The sequence below is a fragment of the Bos indicus genome, chromosome 1, assembly GCF_029378745.1.
Source record: "Bos indicus isolate NIAB-ARS_2022 breed Sahiwal x Tharparkar chromosome 1, NIAB-ARS_B.indTharparkar_mat_pri_1.0, whole genome shotgun sequence".
NCBI classification, from domain to species: Eukaryota; Metazoa; Chordata; class Mammalia; order Artiodactyla; family Bovidae; genus Bos; species Bos indicus.
This window is the reverse complement of record NC_091760.1, coordinates 29954005-29974462: the sequence shown is the minus strand read 5'-3', so window position 1 is coordinate 29974462 and position 20458 is coordinate 29954005. Positions and strand designations below refer to the sequence as shown.

The 20458-nt window shown below is 33.6% G+C and overlaps 1 protein-coding gene across 1 annotated transcript in view; it reads left to right on the top strand.

The window, feature by feature from the left end:
- GBE1 (1,4-alpha-glucan branching enzyme 1) overlaps positions 1 to 20458 on the top strand; it is a 312452-nt gene that overhangs the window by 196939 nt on the left and 95055 nt on the right. Inside the window, exons 8-10 of the mRNA XM_070786524.1 lie at positions 10460 to 10575; positions 14869 to 14996; positions 19258 to 19356. Of these exons, the coding sequence (XP_070642625.1) occupies positions 10460 to 10575; positions 14869 to 14996; positions 19258 to 19356 (343 nt within the window). The remainder of the gene's footprint in view (positions 1 to 10459; positions 10576 to 14868; positions 14997 to 19257; positions 19357 to 20458) is intronic.

The following is a 20458-nucleotide window of genomic DNA, read 5'->3' as shown; positions in this document are numbered from 1 at the left end:
AGATTTTTTTGGATAAAGACAATAATAAATTTATTGACCAAGTTAAATAAATAAATAGAAGAGAAAATTCTGGAGAAATATGACTCAAACAAAAAAATAGTATTAAGAGTTCATTCACAAAATTCCCACATAAAACTGTTTCTCTCTGATTTTTTCTTGGCTCTCACCTGTTTATTTGATGACTAATATTTTAGATAGCATTCCACAAAATATGATTGTATGGACTGTATTAGAATTGATTTTGAAAGGAGGCCCATATTAAAAGTTACACTTCAGAACTGATAGTATATAATACAAATATATTCTTGCTGTGCCTGTCAGAAGTGATTGACAGCTCTTCTGAACTAAGTTTAAGGTGATCTCCAGTAAGTTTGGATGATTTATTGTCCAGTTTATCCTGTAGACCTCCACCTTCAATGTAATTTTTTTCAGGAGCTTCGCTTCCTTTTCCATACTGTATTAACAGATCCTTTCTCATTGCAGTGTAATACTACAATCCTTTTTTCTGTGTTATCAGTCACTGTTGTAATTAAATGCATTTGTGTTATTTGTAAAATGTCTGTCTCTCCCATTAGACACAAAACTCCATACAATGAGTATTGTATACTTCCCATTCATGACTGTATCACCAGCGCACTGACCCTGACACAGAGCAGATTAACAAGAAATATTTGTTGAATGCACTACACTATTCCAGAAAAAAGGAAATGCAGAATTAAAAAATAAGGCTTAGTATGATGACCATGGAAGTGAGAATCTGCTAAAGAGTGTGTAACAAGTTGCTTGCTGAATCCACTAGAAGAAAGGCTCATTTTATTATATTAGCTGACACATGCTCATCTTTTGAAAATTTGTTTTCAGTATGAAAAGATATAAGTATTAGAACATATTGGTTTGTTTCAATTTATATTTAATTTATATGTAAACAAATACATTTAAAATCTCTTATCATCTAGTAGGTGCTCTCCTTAATCTATCCTGCTGTATCTCAAACACTGCTAATCACATTAGACACATTATCTTATTTAATCCCCTTTCAGGAGTGTGCTGAAATTATCTTCCATTTTGCAGTTGAGAAAACTGAGGCCTGGAGAAGTTATGTGCCTCGCCTAAGCTCATACAGCTGACATGACCACATGTGGTTTTAAAAAATTGTTGACCCAAGGAAATTGCCAAAAACAAAAAGTAATTCACACATAGTCATGCTATCATAGTATACTTAAGAGTTGAGATTTTGGACTCAGAAAGTTGAGTTCCACCTGTATTTATTAGTTGAGTGACCTTGAACGTTTTATTTAACTTTTGAAAATCTCAGATTCTCCAACCATGTAACACACACTTGATATTACAGCCTTGGCAAGTGAGACTATGTAATATGTGAGGACTAGAAATCAATCAACACTCAGTGAATTTGAATTTCTTTCTCTTTTCTATGTAACACCCATATTTTCTGTTCTAGTCTAGCCAAAACACTAAATTATAACTCCCTTTGTTTGTAGGAATGTGTACAAATAGACATTAGAGAACTATGTATTAATTAGCAAGATTAGTACAAATTTGAAAACTGCTGAAGGAGATGTAGTTGAAATTAAAATATGATTAAATAGCAGCTTCCCATGAAGTTGTCTTCAATTTCCCACCTTCAGAACACACACTCACAGAGGCATGTACACACAGTTTCCTGAAGAACTATTCATAGGTGCTGTTCTTTTCCTTCTGCTTTATCTGTCCCCATGCAACTGGTATTTCCCAGCACATCATCTGCCCGGAGTGCTTGTCTACTTAATGGTCGTTGTGCACTGCTGCACTGCAACTTTTTTAGTATTGTAAATATCTATAACTTTATATAGACTAAAAGAATACTTCTCCTGAATATTATCTTAAAATATTTGTTGTTTAAGGGAAATAATCAAGGAAAATCGTCTTAGAGTCAGTAGAGTCTATAAAATCATAATTATTTTGGAAATTATTTAGGAAAGAAAATTAATTCCCAGGTGCTTTATATTTGTTTATCTACAGACCTTGTTCTCCGTAGCTTGTATTCTTCTCCTTTACTTCTGATGCTGTTTATATGTACCTATCTTTAATTTGCCTCAAGTCAGTCTTTTGAAATGAAGCTGGCTAAATATAAGTAAATAAACATTACATATCTAATTACAAATTTTAATAAGATGATGGAAAATTATCAAATCATGAATTTTTTTTTCTACAATAGAACTATTATAATTACAGTTAATCTATGAGAAATCAGTCAGAAGGGAAAAACTAAAAAAGGAGAAATACTGATAGGTGAATAGTGTTTCCAAACTTTTACCATTAAAATAAGTTTTTAAAAGCTAATTATCAATTGTAGTTTAATATTTGTCAGTAATGTATATCTATATATGTTTAAGTCACTGTCAGCTTTGATCTGAAGCAGTAATTATCTTCATTTTATATATAAGGTGGAATTTTTAATCTTGTTTGAAAAAGATGGTTGTGTATTTGTATACCTATAATGACATATACCTATCTGTATATGTATATCTATCAATGACATATACCTATCTGTATATGTCCTTAGCTAACCTAGATAACCTATAGTGATTTGTTGTGTAAAAGAGCAGTGATTGTTCAGATGAAATATGTAAAAATTTCATGTAAGACCTCCCTTATGTTTCATTATAGGAAATGATTTAACTTGGCTTTCTGCTTTCTGGACCTTGAGTTGCTCAACTTTGGGGGGCCCTCCACTTTGATAAAGATGTTTCTAAATTTTCTCCAAATGTTAATAGTATATTTTATCTGCTCTAATGCTTTGAAAAATCACCTTTGCAATTTTTGTGAGAAGGCAGAGAAATATAAATCAATTTAAAAATAAGTAATATGAAAATTTATTAATTTCTTAATCATATTGTAATCATTATCATAGAGGATTGTTAGTTACTTTAGATTTATTTGTTTTCCTGTGTCAGACTGAAAAACTTTTACTTTCACTGAAGGTCCCTTACCATTCTGCTTCCCAGCCCCAAGCATGTACATACACACTTCCTGTAAAGTGTACCTTTTTCTCATCTTACTTGAGCAGGCAACCAAGCTTGTTAAGAATATAAATTTAGAGAAAAAGGAGACTTGAAAATTCCTCAAGTTGAATTTTTTTTTTTTTAGTAAAAGTATAATTGGAATCATTTAGCATATAAAAGTAAAATATGCTATCCATTCCTACTTATTTCCTAGAGAATACCTGATTAGACTTATAGATAATATAAATGGAGTTAATTTTAATTCAGTATTTAATAAGCTAAGTACAATTTAGGCCTTAAGGGACAGAAACTGTTTTATTGTAATAATGAATTTAGATAACCAGGGCTCAGTGGATATAATATGATTAAACTGTATATTAATTTAAATAAAAGAAAGTTATATAAGTTGAAATAAAAAATGTGATATTGGAAAGAAAACTTCAAAACCATATTTTATAATAAAAACCAATGTTTTGAAATTTATATTATTACAGACTTTTAGTAGTTAATATTTTTATCTCATTAGAGTCATGTGCTTTTTGCTACCTAATGTTATTTAAAAGTAATATATACAGTAGCTATAATATAATTCTGTTTCTAAAGACCCAGATTCATTTTATTATATTGAATAGATATTATTATATTGTATTAGATATGAATAATCACTTTTTGTACTTTTTCATCTTTAAAAAAATTTCTCAATAAATTCCAGTTGACTGACAGTATAATTTGTTGACAAAGTAAAAAGCATTTTCCCTTTATTGGCTAATTTAATTAAAATTATAGTGACATTAAGTTTTAAAAAAAAATTTTAAATAGTGTAGATAGTAAGATATTACCCACTTTCAGTGGTGACGTTTTAGAATATCTTCCTTTAAGAAAGTGTTATTTTCATTATGATTTAAGACTCTGTCCTTCTATTTGACATGCCATACCTTTTCTATAAAAGAATTAAAAACAACAACAACCGGAAAGTACTTTCTTTGTTCAAGGTCAGTCTGCAGCCTCAGTTGAAATACCCAGATCAAAACATGTAACTTTTGCTTCATGGTTTTATGATGTACTTTTTAAATAGCAATTCAGCTTCAAAGACTGTGTAATAGCTAAGAGGAATATATAATTTTTCTTCATTTTTTTAATATTTGGCCAAACTTAATAATGTCTCTTACTTGTTACTATACAATACTAGTACAATTAGTAACATCTAGTGGAATAAGTTGCTGATTTTGAAAATCCTAGAAGTTACTCAGGACCAGAAATAAATACAACAGTCCACAAATGGTTTTGAATTAGAAAATGTAACTACATCTAATAAATGTTGTTACGACTGATTATACTTGCTTGCCAAGAAAATTTGACTATGTTTTATTTCATTATAAAGTTCATTTGCAAGATGTGAGACAATCAACAGTTTTGATTTTAGGGATATTTCCTAAAAATCTTAATATTAGAATTATCTGTGTGTGACAAAATTGTCTTAATAAATTCCCATTACTTGATTACAGGTTGAATATTTCAGACATCCACACCAATTAGAATCCTGATTATTTTGATTGCCAGAAATCTGTAAATATATATATTATCCATTGATATATTCAGTTTCTATATCAGACACCTGTGATTTAAACAGTTTTAGTGGTTTATAATTTACACGAAAGTCAGCTGCATTTCATTTTTTGAAATTTTGGTTTTCTTTTTTTTTTTGCTTCATAAAATACGTGAGTAAGCCAATCAATTGATCTTAGGTAGTATAGATGATATAGTGTTTGTTTCTAATTTATATGCTAACTGATTTAAGATAGAACTAAAATAGGTTACTTCTCAAATACATTCAAGCTGGCTTCTCAGTATGTATTTGTCAGCATACCCTTCTAAATTTTAACATCTAACTCCTCCAATTGTTTGGCAACTAGGCTCTTTTGTGGTTTCTATGAATAGACTTTAAAGGCTTTGTGTCAATGGAATAATCTTAAAATCAAAGTCCTACCTTGTCTGCTATAACATACCAAGTAAAACAGTGTTCTTAAATTCTGCTTTAAATTTTTATGGGACTCTAATCAACTGGATATATCAACTGTGTTACAGGCTGTCTGATGACATTTTGAAGTAGAAAAAGTAAATTGCCTTTTTTATTGTACCCTTTGCCAGACATTTTCCTACTTTGACTCAAGGCAAACCATTCAATTGAGATGATTCAGTTCATTTATTACTGAAGAGCTCATTGAGTAATATTTGTAATTCAGTCATAATTTGGAATACATCATGGGCTCTTCTTCTCAACCCCCTCAAAGAAGGAAAATGCAATTTATGGGTGCTGCATTTGAAATTTATGATAGTAGAAATAGTAATAGACGTCTTTCAGAAATTTATATTTTCACTAATATATATTCCTTAAAGTTGTTCTGGTGTTCTATTTAAAAGGCAGATCTTAGATTCAGTGAACTATTTCATTCATGTATAAGCTTAATAAGTTCATCATTCATGTAACTTTTGGAAGGTAGGGTGCAAAACAGGAGTACCTCACATTGGACGTCCTTTATATTTAGGTTTTTAACATATATATAAGATTTCACTAGCCCCCTTTAAAATTGCTGAGAACTGAGCTCTAATGAGCTTCCCTGGTAGACAGCATTTCACAAGTGTTGTGACAGTTTGTTGTTAGAGGAATTAAGTGTGATTCCATCAGGAGACAAGGACTCTTGGAAGCTTACATCTAGACTCCTCTGAACTTTGCCCCATACACCTTTCTCTTTGCCCATTATGCTTTTTATCCTTTCACTGTATGTATAAATCATAGCCATGAGCATGCCTATGTGCTAAGTCCCGTAGATCTTCCCAATGAATCACGAAATCTGGAGATTTGTCTGGAAGACTCCCAGCCTGGCTGTCCTCTTGTAATTTAACTTCAGTGACCTGGAATAGATATATTTTTATAATAATTAAATACATTGTCAACCTTAAGTTGGAAGTTTACATAGTGTAAGAAAAACGAAAAAGAAAGCTACATCTTTGTTGCAGTGATACTGTTACCTCTCTATAACCTGCTCTTTTTCAACTTTGATTTCTGGATCATGTTCATGCATTTACTCAGGTATATAGTTCTGGTTGGGAGAAGGCAATGGCACCCCACTCCAGTACTGTTGCCGGGAAAACCCCATGGATGGAGGAGCCTGGTAGGCTGAAGTCCATGGGGTCGCTAAGAGTCAGACACGACTGAGCGACTTCACTTTCACTTTTCACTTTCATGCATTGGAGGAGGAAATGGCAACGCACTCCAGTGTTCTTGCCTGGAGAATCCCATGGACGGAGAAGCCTGGTAGGCTGCAGTCCATGGGGTCGCACAGAGTCGGACACGACTGAAGCGACTTAGCAGCAGCAGCAGCATAGTTCTGGTTATCTGGGCTTCCCAGGTGACATTAGTGGTAATGAACCCACCTGCCAATGCAGGAGACTCAAGAGACACAGATTCAATCCCTGAATCGGGTCTGGGAGATCCCCTGGAATAGGAAATGGCAACCTGCTCTAGTTTTCTTGCCTGGAAAATACCATGGACAGAGGAGCCTGATGGCTACAGTCCATTGGGTCAGAAAGAGTCAGACATGGCTTAGCACCTGAACAAGAACATTTTAGAGCAATGTTTCATTATGCTGTGTGCTCAGTCATGTCCAACTCTTTGTGACCCCGTGGACCGGTAGCCCGCCAGGCTCCTCTGTCCTTGGGATTTTCCAGGCAAGAATACAGGAGTGGGTTGCCATTTCCTCCTCCAAGGGATCTTACTGACCCAGGGATTGAACCCATGTCTCCTGCATCTCCTGCATTGGAAGGCAGATTCTTTACCACTGGGCCATCCAGGAAGCCTTTTTAGAGAAATAGAGGTTAGTATTTTTTAAACTCATTTGAACTTTTCAATTAGATGTTCCATTTTCATTATTATTTCTTAATACCACAGGAAATTCTTTTTCTGTTTATTCATACCAAGAATCTGTCTACTCACATTGTTACAGCCAAGTATGTTAAATGCAGTTTTATAACTCCTTTTGGGACTTCCCTGGTGGTTCAGTGGCTTGGACTCTGAGTTCCCAATGCAGAGGGCATGAGTTTGATCCATGGTCAGGGAGATGGATTCCTGATTGGAAAAGACCCTGATGCTGGGAAAGATTGAAGGCAGAAGAAGGGGGCAGCAGAGGATGAGATGGTTAGATCGCATCACCAATTCAATCAACATGAATTTAAATAAATTCTGGGAGACAGTAAAGGACATGGAAACTTGGCATGCTGCAGTCCATGGAGTTGCAAAGAATCAGACATGAGTTAGTGACTAAACAACAACATCATAACACCGTTGGGACAGGAAGAGGGTAGATTAAATATTGTGGTAATAGGATTCAATAGGATATTTGGTAACTCTGCCTTTAATCAACTATGTGATATTGGGCAGGAACTTTTTTAAATTATTAAATTGACATCATCTTGTTTTGTACTTTGAATTGTAATATCATTGACTTTTTTACTTCTTTTATCTTTGTAGATATTAGGACACTATTTTCCCATTTCAGTGTGTCTACCTTGGAAACATTTTGTCCATGACATTTATGTTAGAAGTTGATAGAACATGTCCACCAGTCCAAACTGGATTGATGTAAATGAATCATTAAGTTTGATATGAGAATGTGGTGTGATAAGACTGAAAGGATCCCAAAAGTACATATGCCATCTTTAGAAATTATTGTAAAGTTAAAAAAAAGAATAAAAAAATAAAATAAATGCATACAATATGAGTCAAAAAAAGTAATTGCATATTTTATGAAAAAAATAAAAGCTGTAAACTAAAAAAAAAAAAAAAGAAAGAAATTCAAACTGAAAAATTTATAGCACAGTTGTCCCTCAAGACCTTCAGGGGATTGATTCCAGGAGCCCCAGCATATAGCAAAATCCACCAATGCTCAAGTCCCTTATATAAAATGGCGTTATTGTTGTTCAGTTGCTCAGTCGTGTCCGAGTTTTTCCCACCCCATGCACTGCAGCATGCCAGATTTCCCTGTACTTCACTATCTTCTGGAGCTTGCTCAAACTTACATCCATTGAATTGGTGATGCCATCCAACCATCTCATCCTTTGTCATCCCCTTCTCCTCCTGCCCTCAATCTTTCCCAGCATCAGGGTCTTTTCCAGTAAGTCAGTTCTTCACATCAGGTGGCCAAAATATTGGAGTTTCAACCTCAGCGTCAGTCCTTCCAATGAATATTCAAAATTGATTTCTTTTACGATTGACTGGTTTGATCTCCTTGCAGTCTTCTCTATCACCTCAGTTCAAAAGCATCAGTTCTTCAGCACTCAGCCTTTTTATGGTTCAAGTCTCACATCCATACATGACTACTAGAAAAACCGTAGTTTTAATTATACGGCATATGGCATAGTACAAGGAATACAATGATCCCTCTTTAGCTAAGGATGCAAAATCTGAGATTATAGAGGGATGACTCTGTATTTATTAAAAAATATAAGTAGACCTATGCAGTTCAAACCTCTGTTGTTCAGGGGTTCCTATCCTCTGCAAGATAAACAAAACAGTAGTGCATGTCAGATCAGGCCCAGGGACAGTTTGTGATCTCTGCTTTACATATTCATATCTTCATAAATCTGCCCAAGAGATTTCCTATTTAAACAGATTTTGTTCCTACTCTGAGGTATTTTGAGCTAAAAGTAACTTTCAGTTTACCTTTCAGAAGTAAAATATACATTACTAATCAAATGGACAAATTAGGAAAGTCTGTCCTTTTCAAAACATTGTTAAGAATGAGTTGTCAGTATGCACATTTATTCAAGACTTTTTTTCTGAAATTCTCATGGAGCACACTTGTTAAAAAAGTATAGATGTATACTTCCTTTCAATTTTTGCAGTGAACTCAAAACTGCTCCCTTGTAGTTCAACCTGTAAAGAATCCATCTGCAATGTGAGAGACATGGGTTCAATCCCTGGGTTAGGAAGATCCCCTGGTGAAGGGAAAGGCTATCCACTCCAGTATTCTGGCCTGGAGAATTCCATGGGCTGTATAGTCAATGGAGTCACAAAGAGTTGGACACAACTGAGTGACTTTCACTCCCAAAACTGCTCTGAAAGAAAAGGTTATTAATTAATAAGTAAAAAATATAGATATTAGAAATTTCTATGTAAAATAGAGCAGTTTTGATCTGTTCATTTCTTTTTGTTAAACAGAAATTGTTTTTTTAAGCCTTAAATGAATATTCGTTTTACCTTCCCCATGGCTTGGCCAAACAATCTGGAATCTCCTGGCCTCTTTTTATACTAATTGGATTGTTTGGATTTCTGTTTTTTTTTTTTTTTTCCTCTTTTAACTTTGAGTAAGTTTTCAAAATTCAAAGTAACTTATCTAAAGCAGTTAATTACCAGAAATACTCATTTTACTGCAGAGTTTAGATTTACAATTCTGGAGTTGATTGTGATGACTTAATCTCCACTTAGGTCAGATTGCTTTTTAATATATGGAAGGTTAAAAAAAAATACATAAATTTCAAGTGGGTTAAGGAATTGTGTACACTCTTACTGCTTTGTCATTAAGCTAAATGAGGTATTAAAGTCTTAAAACCATAGTTATAATGAGATAGAGAACTCAACCATAACTATATGACTAAAAAAAAAAATACTAATTGATGATGCCCTCTTTTCAATTGTCCGAAATAGACTTATTTCATGTGGCGTTTTTAATTGAGTTATAACTGTTCTTTGTTTTTCTTTCTGTTTTTATGGGTATAAGACTCTTTAACTTGTAGAACTTTTTACTTTATTAAACATCTATTCTCTAGTAATTTAGGTCTCTCTCTTTTACCCTCAGAAAGCAGGTCTAGTAAGTGTAGTAGTGCTTATCATAAGGTTGATTTCAGGAGTCTTTTTTTCTTTTAATTTTTATTCTAAACTGTATCTGTTTGAAACTGTAGAATAAGGAAACATTTTAAGCAAACACTGAAGGTTGAAGGTAGTTTTCTACTGATAATGAAATTATGTTTTCTAAAAGAAGAATATATGTAACTGTGGTTATTTTACATGAAAAATCTTGATGAAAATTCAGAAATAAGTAATAGATTTTTGGAGGTAACCATTACTATGTAGTGGTCACTGTATGCTTGCTGAGGATGGAACACTGAGCAAGACAGTGTTCCTGCACTTTGGACCGGACTGGTCCATTGTTTCTTAGTTTTTCTCAGACGTTGAGTGATTTTTTTAGTTAAAGAAATTTAACAGATTTTCCTTTTAGAATGAATTTCATCAAACACATGAGGTAAATGTTAGTTTTCTGGTGTTTATATGGTATATTTCTTTGAACATCATGACTCCTAAGATAGTAATTTTGATTTTAATTATTATTCTTAGCAAAGGATGTATAACAAGGAAAATGCTCTATACATTATGCCTAAATTGTATTTATCTGTTTTTTTAGCTGGGAAGTTTTAAGATTTCTTCTGTCAAACATAAGATGGTGGTTGGAAGAGTATGGCTTTGATGGATTTCGTTTTGACGGTGTTACATCAATGCTCTATCATCACCATGGAATAGGTAGGTAAACTGATACATTCCAGACGTAACTAAGGATTTTATTTTATATTTGTACTGGAAGATTATAACCAGGCTTAGGATTCAGTTACATTGCTACAATGACCATTATTGTTGGTTTGATTTTTATTAGTTCTTTTATGTCTCTAATCACTTCTGATCCCTTTTTGGCAGGAAGTCAGGTATAAATACTTTTTATAATAAATAAAGGGTAATGATTTTCTTTGAAATATTTCTACTTAATATGCTATCCTTAATATGTGGCATTCTTTAAAAAAATTTTTTTTAAGGATATAATTATACTAGTCTCAGGCTGTGAAAATGACAGCAATTGTAATGAAAAATAAATAACAAATTAATAAATGAGAACATTTGTTAATGTATGGGTTCATTTGCATATTAAACATTGAAGATAAATGTATACATTTTAAATATAAATGTGCTCAGTTAAAATTAAATTGTAAATTAATTTGTAATTAAAACTATGGATTAGAGACCTTCAGTTTAAAAGTTGTACAAAGAAGTAGAATCATAGAATCCTAATCCTTCAATAGATAACATGTAGAAAAAATATTGTATTTTTAATGACCAAATATTTAGCAACCTTATTCATAACTAATACCTGGAAACAAGCCAGGCATGCTTTAATAGATTAATGGTTAAAAAATGTGGTATATCCATAGCATGAAATTCTACTTAGCAATAAACAATAACAATATGGATACATATAACAATTTGGATTAATTTTCAGAGGATTATACTGACAGGTAAAAAAACTTATTTCAAAAGAGGACACATATATAATATGATTACTTTTATGTATCATGCTTGTAGTGACAAAATAAATAGAGTAAGTCGGTCGTCATCAAGGGTTAAGGACCATGGTGAAAAGGCAGGAGGAAGGTAGATCTCATTATAAAAGGATATCAGGTGAGCTACCTGTGATGTAATTTTATATCCTGACTGTATAATGCCAGTACCTTGGCTGGGATATTACACCATGGATTTTCATATGTTCCCATTGAAAATGCCATTACACCATGGCGTTTCAAATATTGGGAAAACAAGTAAAGTCTACATAGGATCAGTTCAGTTCAGTTCAGTTCAATAGCTCAGTCGTGTCCAACTCTTTGCGACCTCATGAATCGCAGCACACCAGGCCTCCCTGTCCATCACCAACTCCTGGAGTTCACTCAAACTCATGTGTGTCGAGTTGGTGATGACATCCAGCCATCTCATCCTCTGTCGTCCCCCTTCTCCTCCTGCCCCCAATCCCTCCCAGCATCAGATTCTTTTCCAATGAGTCAACTCTTCGCATGAGGTGGCCAAAGTATTGGAGTTTCAGCCTCAGCATCATTCCTTCCAATGAACACCCAGGACTGGTCTCCTTTGGGATGGACTGGTTGGATCTCCTTGCAGTCCAAGGGACTCTCAAGAGTCTTCTCCAGCACCAAGTTCAAAAGCATCAATTCCTTGGAGCTCAGCTTTCTTCACAGTCCAACTCTCACATCCATACATGACCACTGGAAAAACCATAGCCTTGACTAGACGGACCTTTGTTGGCAAAATAATGTCTCTGCTTTTGCATATGCTATCTAGGTTGGTCATAACTTTCCTTCCAAGGAATAAGCATCTTTTAATTTCAGGGCTGCAGTCACCATCTGCAGTGATTTTGGAGCACTGTATGTTATTTCATATAACTGTGGCTTCCCAGGTGGCTTGAATAACCTGCCAATACAAGTTCCATCTCTGTATTGGGAAGATCCCCTGGAGGAGAAAATAGCAACCCACTCCAGTATTCTTACCTGGAGCATCCCACGGACAGAGGAGCCTGGCGGGCTACAGTCCATGTGTTTGCAGAGTCAATGTGCTGAGCAAGTACACACAAACAATCTACAGTTATCTCAAAATCAAAAGTTTAATTAGATCTTTTAAAAATCCTCTTTATATCAGAACAAAGTGACTCAAAGTATGTATATGAAAATGTTAATTAGTACAAGTATATGAAAGTATATAGCATAAGTATATGAAAATAGTTATTTAACTATTATCTCACTTAACTCTGTAAACTGCCTTCAGAAAGACTCTTGGGTGGTATAAAAATAATGCTTGTGTAGATATCTCATTTTAATTTCTTCTGCATTAAAACTTTGTTGTAGGAAATACATTATGTTTATAAGATCTACTCAAATATTTTTTACAACCTTCTGAAGTGCGGTAGGCCTTGTCTGTTTGGCTAAAACCTCAGAAAAACAGGGACATGTGTTTTAAATAAAAATATGTGTCTATATTCACCCGGGGGCTTCCCAGGTGGCTCAGGGTAAAGAATCAGCCTGCCAAACAAGAGACTTGGATTCAATCCATGGATTGGGAATATCCCCTGGAGAAGGAAATGGCAACCTACTCTTGCCTGGGAAATCCCATGGACTGAGGAGTTGGCAGGCACCAGTCCATGGGGTCACAAAGAGTCAGACATGACTTAGTGACTAAACAATAACAACAATTTGCGGACAACAATCAATCCATGATAGAGACTTTAGAAATCAAAACGTAACTGCCAAGAAAAGCTGCTACAGTCAAAATCTGCTGTTATCTGCTCTTATTCATGGTGCTACCTACTCTCCTCCCCATGAAACATTTCTAGGGAGCAAGTTGAATCTATAAAACATGACAGATATCAGTGATACCTTCCACTGTGGAGAGAAGCTGACTTTGGAGATGAAAAAGGCAATCATGATAAAATTCAAGAAAGATCTTTTCCTAGATTAAAGCACCTACATGCCTGCCCCTTCAGAACCTTCCTCTGCTGAGAGCTAGGTGTTTTCCAAAGAATTGTGGAGTTGGGAAAATGAGCTGAAATCTATGGATATGGTATATGCTTCTTATGGTCAGAGAGCTCAAAAAATGGAAAGAAAAACATTGAATTATTTAGCGTGTTTCCCAACTTTGAGATGAAGATGAAAATAAAAATTGAAACTGCAAAAAATTATATAATATAGCAGAAGAAATCTGAGATGACACTATTAACATAGACACAGAGTGTTTAATTTATAAAATTCTGTGATAAAGAAAACTTCATCCAGTAATAATCTTGAAGAAAAAGTAATTTACCTGCATAAATGAAAAAAAAAAAAAAAAAAGGCTGAGCTCATACTATTCCATTGCCACAGCAGTATCTGCAAAATTCTTAAGGATAGAAACTGTCATTTGAGAATTGGATATTTGAATTGCCATTGTAAGATACATTTGAAAGAAATTGAAGAGTCCACTTAAAAATATCCTTCAATGATAGAATCGAGCAAACTGAAAAAAAGGAGTTAAAATAAAAGAACTTATATATAAGAAATCAGCAGGGAAAAAGGCAGGCATTCAGCACTAAGTAGACTTAATTAAAAATAATAGTAAACAGCTGAAAGAATAGAAAGTTAATAGTATAATACCATTAAGTGAAATATACTATAAGCAATCAAAATCAGGAGATGGGGCAAGAGGTAGAAAGAAGTTGAGGGATATTAAACTGTTTTTGTCATCATAGGAAATCCATACTCCATAAATTCTAGCCATATTTAAAATAATGTAAATATTTTGTCTCAATTTTATGATGGTTTTCCTATTTGCTTGCCTTCAGAGGGATCAAATACGAGCTATCTAATATTAAGATCTCAGTGTGACCAAAAAAGTTATCTAAAAATTAAAATTTATAAATCTCTGGTATTTTATTTTGTGCTGGACAATTCAGTTCAAATTAACTTAAAATTTTAAATCACAGAGATTTTGTTTGCTTTTGTAAAACAAAAGTTGAATTGCAGGATTATCTGAACTTTGAATGTAGTTATCTGGTACTTTTTAAGTTAGATCATATAGTTACTAATAGCATTATATGGGGAGAAGGCAATGACACCCCACTCCAGTACTCTTGCCTGGGAAATCCCATGGATGGAGGAGCCTGGTAGGCTACAGTCCACTGGGGTCGCTAAGAGTCGGACACGACTGAGCGACTTACCTTTCACTTTTCACTTTCATGCATTGGAGAAGGAAATGGCAACCCACTCCAGTGTTCTTGCCTGCAGAATCCCAGGGACGGGGGAGCCTGGTGGGCTGCCGTCTATGGGGTCGCAGAGTTGGACACGACTGACGCGACTTAGCAGCAGCAGCATTATATGGTATCAAGGTCCATTACACTTTGCTCTGATAACAAAACTGATATAAACCAACTAATTGTGGGGGGTGGCATTTGTACAGAGTTAAGACTTGCATACTAACATAATGCATCCATATTGATTTTCTGTTTTCCAGGTGAGAATTTTTCAGGTGATTACCATGAGTATTTTGGACTACAAGTAGATGAAGATGCTTTGACTTACATCATGTTGGCAAATCATTTGGTTCACACACTGTATCCAGATTCTATAACAATAGCTGAGGTAATAATGATCTCTACCCCCTGACCCCCTTTAAGATAGAACATTTTGTTGACATACAATATTTGAATAATCTCTATGTTGTCAATGATTGCATAAGTGAAATTATACCCTGACTATAGTGCAGCTACCTTGTCTGTGTGGCACATTATTCAGAATTCACTGTTTTCCTATTATGAGATAATGTTCCCTAATTACTTGTCATTATTCCATTGTTAAAAAAGAAAATGCCAGTCGTTACAAAGTAAAATATCCTAATCAGTGGACAAGTCCTTTTGCTATGAGACCTTCAGCACAGAAAAAGAATTGAATATTAATATGTGTCTGTCTATTTAATTTTTTTTTTTCCTGGCTTAATCATCAGAGATGGCATGGTTCACTGCCTGTGAGCATCTCTGAAACCTCTCTTGTTCTGATGCGATTACCTTTCTTGTTTACGTTATTGCTCTCGGATTGCCAAATGTTCACTAGTTATTCATGATTACTGAAGGTTCATGATTAACTGTCCCAAAGCTGCACTGTAATGATATAATTCGGTATATGCATAATTGACAATTCCCCTCTTGGTGATAAATTTGATAAATTAAGAAGTTTGTTAAATGCTTATGCTAATTTAGATTTAGTACTAAAATCCCTCTGGTTTTGAGTCCTCTAACTAGGAATTATTATTAAAATTGAATTTCATGTTAAAACTGTTCTATACAAAATATAGAGGTTGGCATATAAAAATAGTAAGACTATCTTTGAAAGAGTCAGAGTTAAGAAGTATTTTCATGTTGGCATTTAGTTCATTGAAATGAGATGTAGTCGTGATGGTCTCTTATTATTTATTATTTGTATAGTCTTATTATTTGTATATTTATTTAATATTTGTATAGTAGTATTTATTATTTGTATAGTCTTTCTTCTTGCATCATTTCTCAAAACTCAAAATCTCAAACTACTGATATGATTTCCTTGTTTATCTCTGGATTGAGAACAGCTACTCTAGGCCTTTTGCCTTCTAAATATCTTCTAGGATAGAGCAATGAATCCTAAATTCCTGGAGTAAATTTTCATATAAAATTTTTTTAAAAGTCCACAATTACAATGTCATCTTGATATCCTGTATTGTTTCACAGTCTCATCTTACCTGTATTTAGTCATAACTTATAAGTCTTTCCAATGTTTGTGCTAATACTTTTTGTGCTGAATATTTTTAATGTACTTCAGAAGAAATCTTAAACTTTTATTTTATACTTTATATATTTTACTTTTTATCTGTCAAACATAAAAAAGTTATTTAGCTATTTATAAAAGTTAATTATATTTATGGCAATTTGAAGCAGAGACATTATGGATGACAAATTACTATAAACAATTAATGACAGTGCACATCAAAAGCAGGTACTGAAGAAAAAGAAGCAATTATTTAATACATGAAACTGAAAATTGTTACATTGATCTTTCCGTTCATTTCAAGTAAAATAGTTTCATCATCTAGGGAGCTTTTGTCTGATTATTCGTGTTTCTACCAATGAAACTTTGAGACTTTAGCCTACTTTGTATTACTTGGCTTTAGATTTTTTTAAAACAAGATGTGTCTTCAATTTATTCTACTTAAATTGAAAACTACTTCAATTTCAATACATCACTTTTCTGTCTAGTGGGAGTCTATTCAAGAAGTGGAATTGATCCTCATGAACTTTTTTTTTTAAGAGGGGAATGTGGTGTAACGAATAAGTAATGCAATGTTATATACAGTCCTGTATATTGAATTTAGTTATAATGATAGTTATTAAAATTGAAGGCTTTTTTCTGGAATATGTCTACCTTTATACGTGGTTATATTTGCTGTTTTAATGAAAAATATTTTTTGATGACTGAAGCTTTCTCCCCCTCTGGAATAGTCATAAGTGATCTTTAGATTGAAGAATTAAAGCTATTTTAACTTCATTGGAAGCATATATGACCACTTGAATATCCTTTTGTTATCAACTTCTTTATATTTAAGTATATTTATTTTCATGACCATTACATTTTCTCATTTTCTTCTTTTAAGATTTTAAAAGAGTAGTTCTTAACTCTCCACTTTCAAATAGGAGCTACAAATACCTCATATGCATTAATGGGGCAGCCTTCTAGGAGTCAGATTTAGGAGTTAAGACTTATTGGTCTCCAGATATTTTTCTTAGCAGATTCTATTTCTTATAAGCTATTTTCTAAAACTACCTATAGACCAAATATAGAAAGCACCTTAATGTTTCCTTGAGAAAAAATTATCTTGATCCTTAATGCCATCTTATTACTTGTCTCATGAAAACTCTGGGTCTTCTAAAAACTTTTCCAGGAAGCTACTGTATATGTATTTCCAGTGTCTAACACAGGTGCCTGATACTTAACACATATGTAGCCAGCGTTAATAAGGAGTTGAACTGAATACCAAAATGATTTATGTTAACCATTCATCCTTTTTCACTTTTTTGATTCATCTTTTTCCACTTTTATAAATTTATAAAAAAGTATGTAGAATAAGATATTATTGATGAATATTTTCTTATGGCTATATTCCACCATGTACTATCTCTTGTTGTACCTCTCTTCCATTAGTAAACCATGAACACGTTATTTTGGAAATCCAGAGAGGTCATATGTTTGTTTTTCTATAGCTTTTCTGTGGGAAGTGTTTGAAGATGGTATTGTGGAAGAAGCAATTAAGTCTCAGAGAGCTCAGAGTGTGTGATAGTCTTTCGTAGGAAGTAAGGATAATGATCCAAGGGAGAATTTGGGTAATGACACACACAGAAAAGCTGTCAGAAGCACAGGGAAGAGTGATTATTTCAAAGGGGATGATATATTGAATATTTGAAATGAAACAGTAGAAATAATGATGGAGAGATGTAGGTTTTTTTCCCCCACACTTGCTGTGTACTTCTGTTAACAATTATGACGACTCCATAACACTGTCATTTCATGATTGTGTGTGTTTGTGTGCACACATGTTTATTTAGGTTCTAGTTCTTGAATCCTGCAGGTCAAGTATTATGTCTTATTTACCATCAAAGCCTTGGCAGCACCTTCATGAATCCACTCAGTCAATAGTTACTGAGTTCCTGCTTTGTGCCAAGTGCTCTTCTACTATTCTAGATTCTTGGCATATGTCAGTGAGCAACAACAACAACAAAAGTCCTACCCCAGGTGTCTTAAATTCTAACAGTTAGTGAGGAAGCAGATAATCAAATAAAAAATTATATTGTCAGTGCTTACAGTATAGTCATTGAATTGTATCCTAAACTGAAGAATTTAAGTTTTCTATTGTTGACTCTTGCAAGCTATTCACAGGCAATGATAGGAGCAGACCATTCAGCAGCAGTTAGTGTAAAGAGAGGCTGGAGATGGGAGTTCCACTTATGTGTGGAAACATAGTGGTCAGAGTAAGTAGTTAGGTGGCTTAAATAAGATAGTGTCTATAGAAATAAGGCAAAAGAAAATAATTTATTTGAAAGATATTGTGGAGTTAGAATTGCTAGTACTTATACCATATTTTACCACCATTATTACACTAATATATTTTCTTGCATCTGGGTCCTTTCATCATTTTCTTTTTACTTATCTGTTTGACCATATGTTTATTTGATTACCGATAGTCTAGTGGTAGCATGACTGTAAGAAGACCCTGTCAAAAGGTTGGATGTCTGAGTCCCAGCTCTATCCTTGAGAAACATGTCTTTAGCAAGCCCTTCACCTCAATAAGCCTCGATTTCTGTATCTTTTAAATGAAGAGGATCCACTAGATAACCTCAATGACCCTTTCCAAGTGTAACTGACTCTCGTGAAAGCCATCTTACTGCTTTGCTCCATTTCATCAGAAGCTAAGTGCTCACAAAATACATTCTCTGCCACTGCTGTATACACAGAAGAATAACAGATATACAGCACATGTATTTTTATGATTGATGAAAGCAGTAGCTAATATGTATTCAAAAATTAGTGTAAGAAACTATGTTTCAGCAATAACACTTTTACTAATTTGTGTTCTCTATGTGCAACTAAGGAAAAGAGATAAAAAGTTGTCCTGCAATGAAAAGCACGACACAAAATCTTATTGGGAAATGAGATATGCTATCACAATGCTATCTACTTTTACAATTATGCTACCAAAATACTCCAAGAGTATATACCCCCATTTATTATTTGTATTTATTGGCCTGGATTTACTGTCACAAGAATATTTGGTAAAAATTTGATCAATATGAAGTGATAATGCTGATGCTCTTTATTTTAGGATGTATCCGGAATGCCAGCTCTGTGTTCTCCAATTTCCCAGGGAGGGGGTGGTTTTGACTATCGATTGGCTATGGCAATTCCAGATAAATGGATCCAGGTAAGGTTTAATGTAAATATTTTTTTCCCTGTGGATACTATGTCTTATGTTGGTGTATTTATTATTTCTTTGATTTATTTCTTAGTTGTGATATTTTAACTGAAGTATTAAATTCTCTCATTAGTGTGTTGATTCTTGTGCCATTTAATAAGATGCCTCTCAAACTTCTAAAAGTTCTAATTTAAAGTATTCACACTTGCATTATGCAGGCATGGGGAAGATATGATTGATATAATGTTAGCTATGTAAATGGAATTTTGCATTATCAGTGCAATTATATGAAACTCTGGCGTTCTATATTTAAAACACATTAAACTTCATCAAAGCATCCATTTCTGCCTGCAAATCATCAATTAATGTAGAAGTCACTCCTTAATTCCCAGTACTTATTTCTTAGTATGGTTTTTTACTCAACAGATGTGGATTTATCCATTCCTTCATTGGGTATTTAAAAGTCCTTACCATGTTTCTGGTACTAGGAATGAATAATTGTATATGACACCTTGCATATAATTTCTAATATACTTTTATTAAATTTAATAACAATTCAAGTAGCTTGGATTATATTTTGTTTCATTTATTTTTGTCTAAATGACCAAAGTTGTTATAGTCATGTGATCTTTAGATAAGATTATTTTTAGATAACCTAAAATAAGACTTAGATTTGATATAAAACACTCTTGAGTGGCAAAGTCTGAGTCACAGGCTGAGTATTTATAAGAAGTCAGATATGTATCAAATAATCATTGCTCTCTGATAAAGCCCTTTAGTACAGACATGAACTGGTGCCAGGATATCACAGTGGCAGAAGAGCTTAACTTTGAACAGAAAAACCATGAAGCCTATTCTGAAGGAAGTGGTTATTGTAATCACCTCATGTCTCTTCTGTGTCCACAGGCAATTTGGGCAGTGCACAACTGTGGCATTAAAACTCTACCAGCACAACTTCTGCTTTTCCGTCTATCAATTTCTTAATCATTGTCAGGTCAAAAAAATAAGTGTTCTACATATCTGATCAGAGTTAGAAACCAAAGAGACTTTACTAGCTGGGAAAGTTGCTTTGTATTTGTTATTAAAAAAAAAAGAATGTTGTGATCTTCAA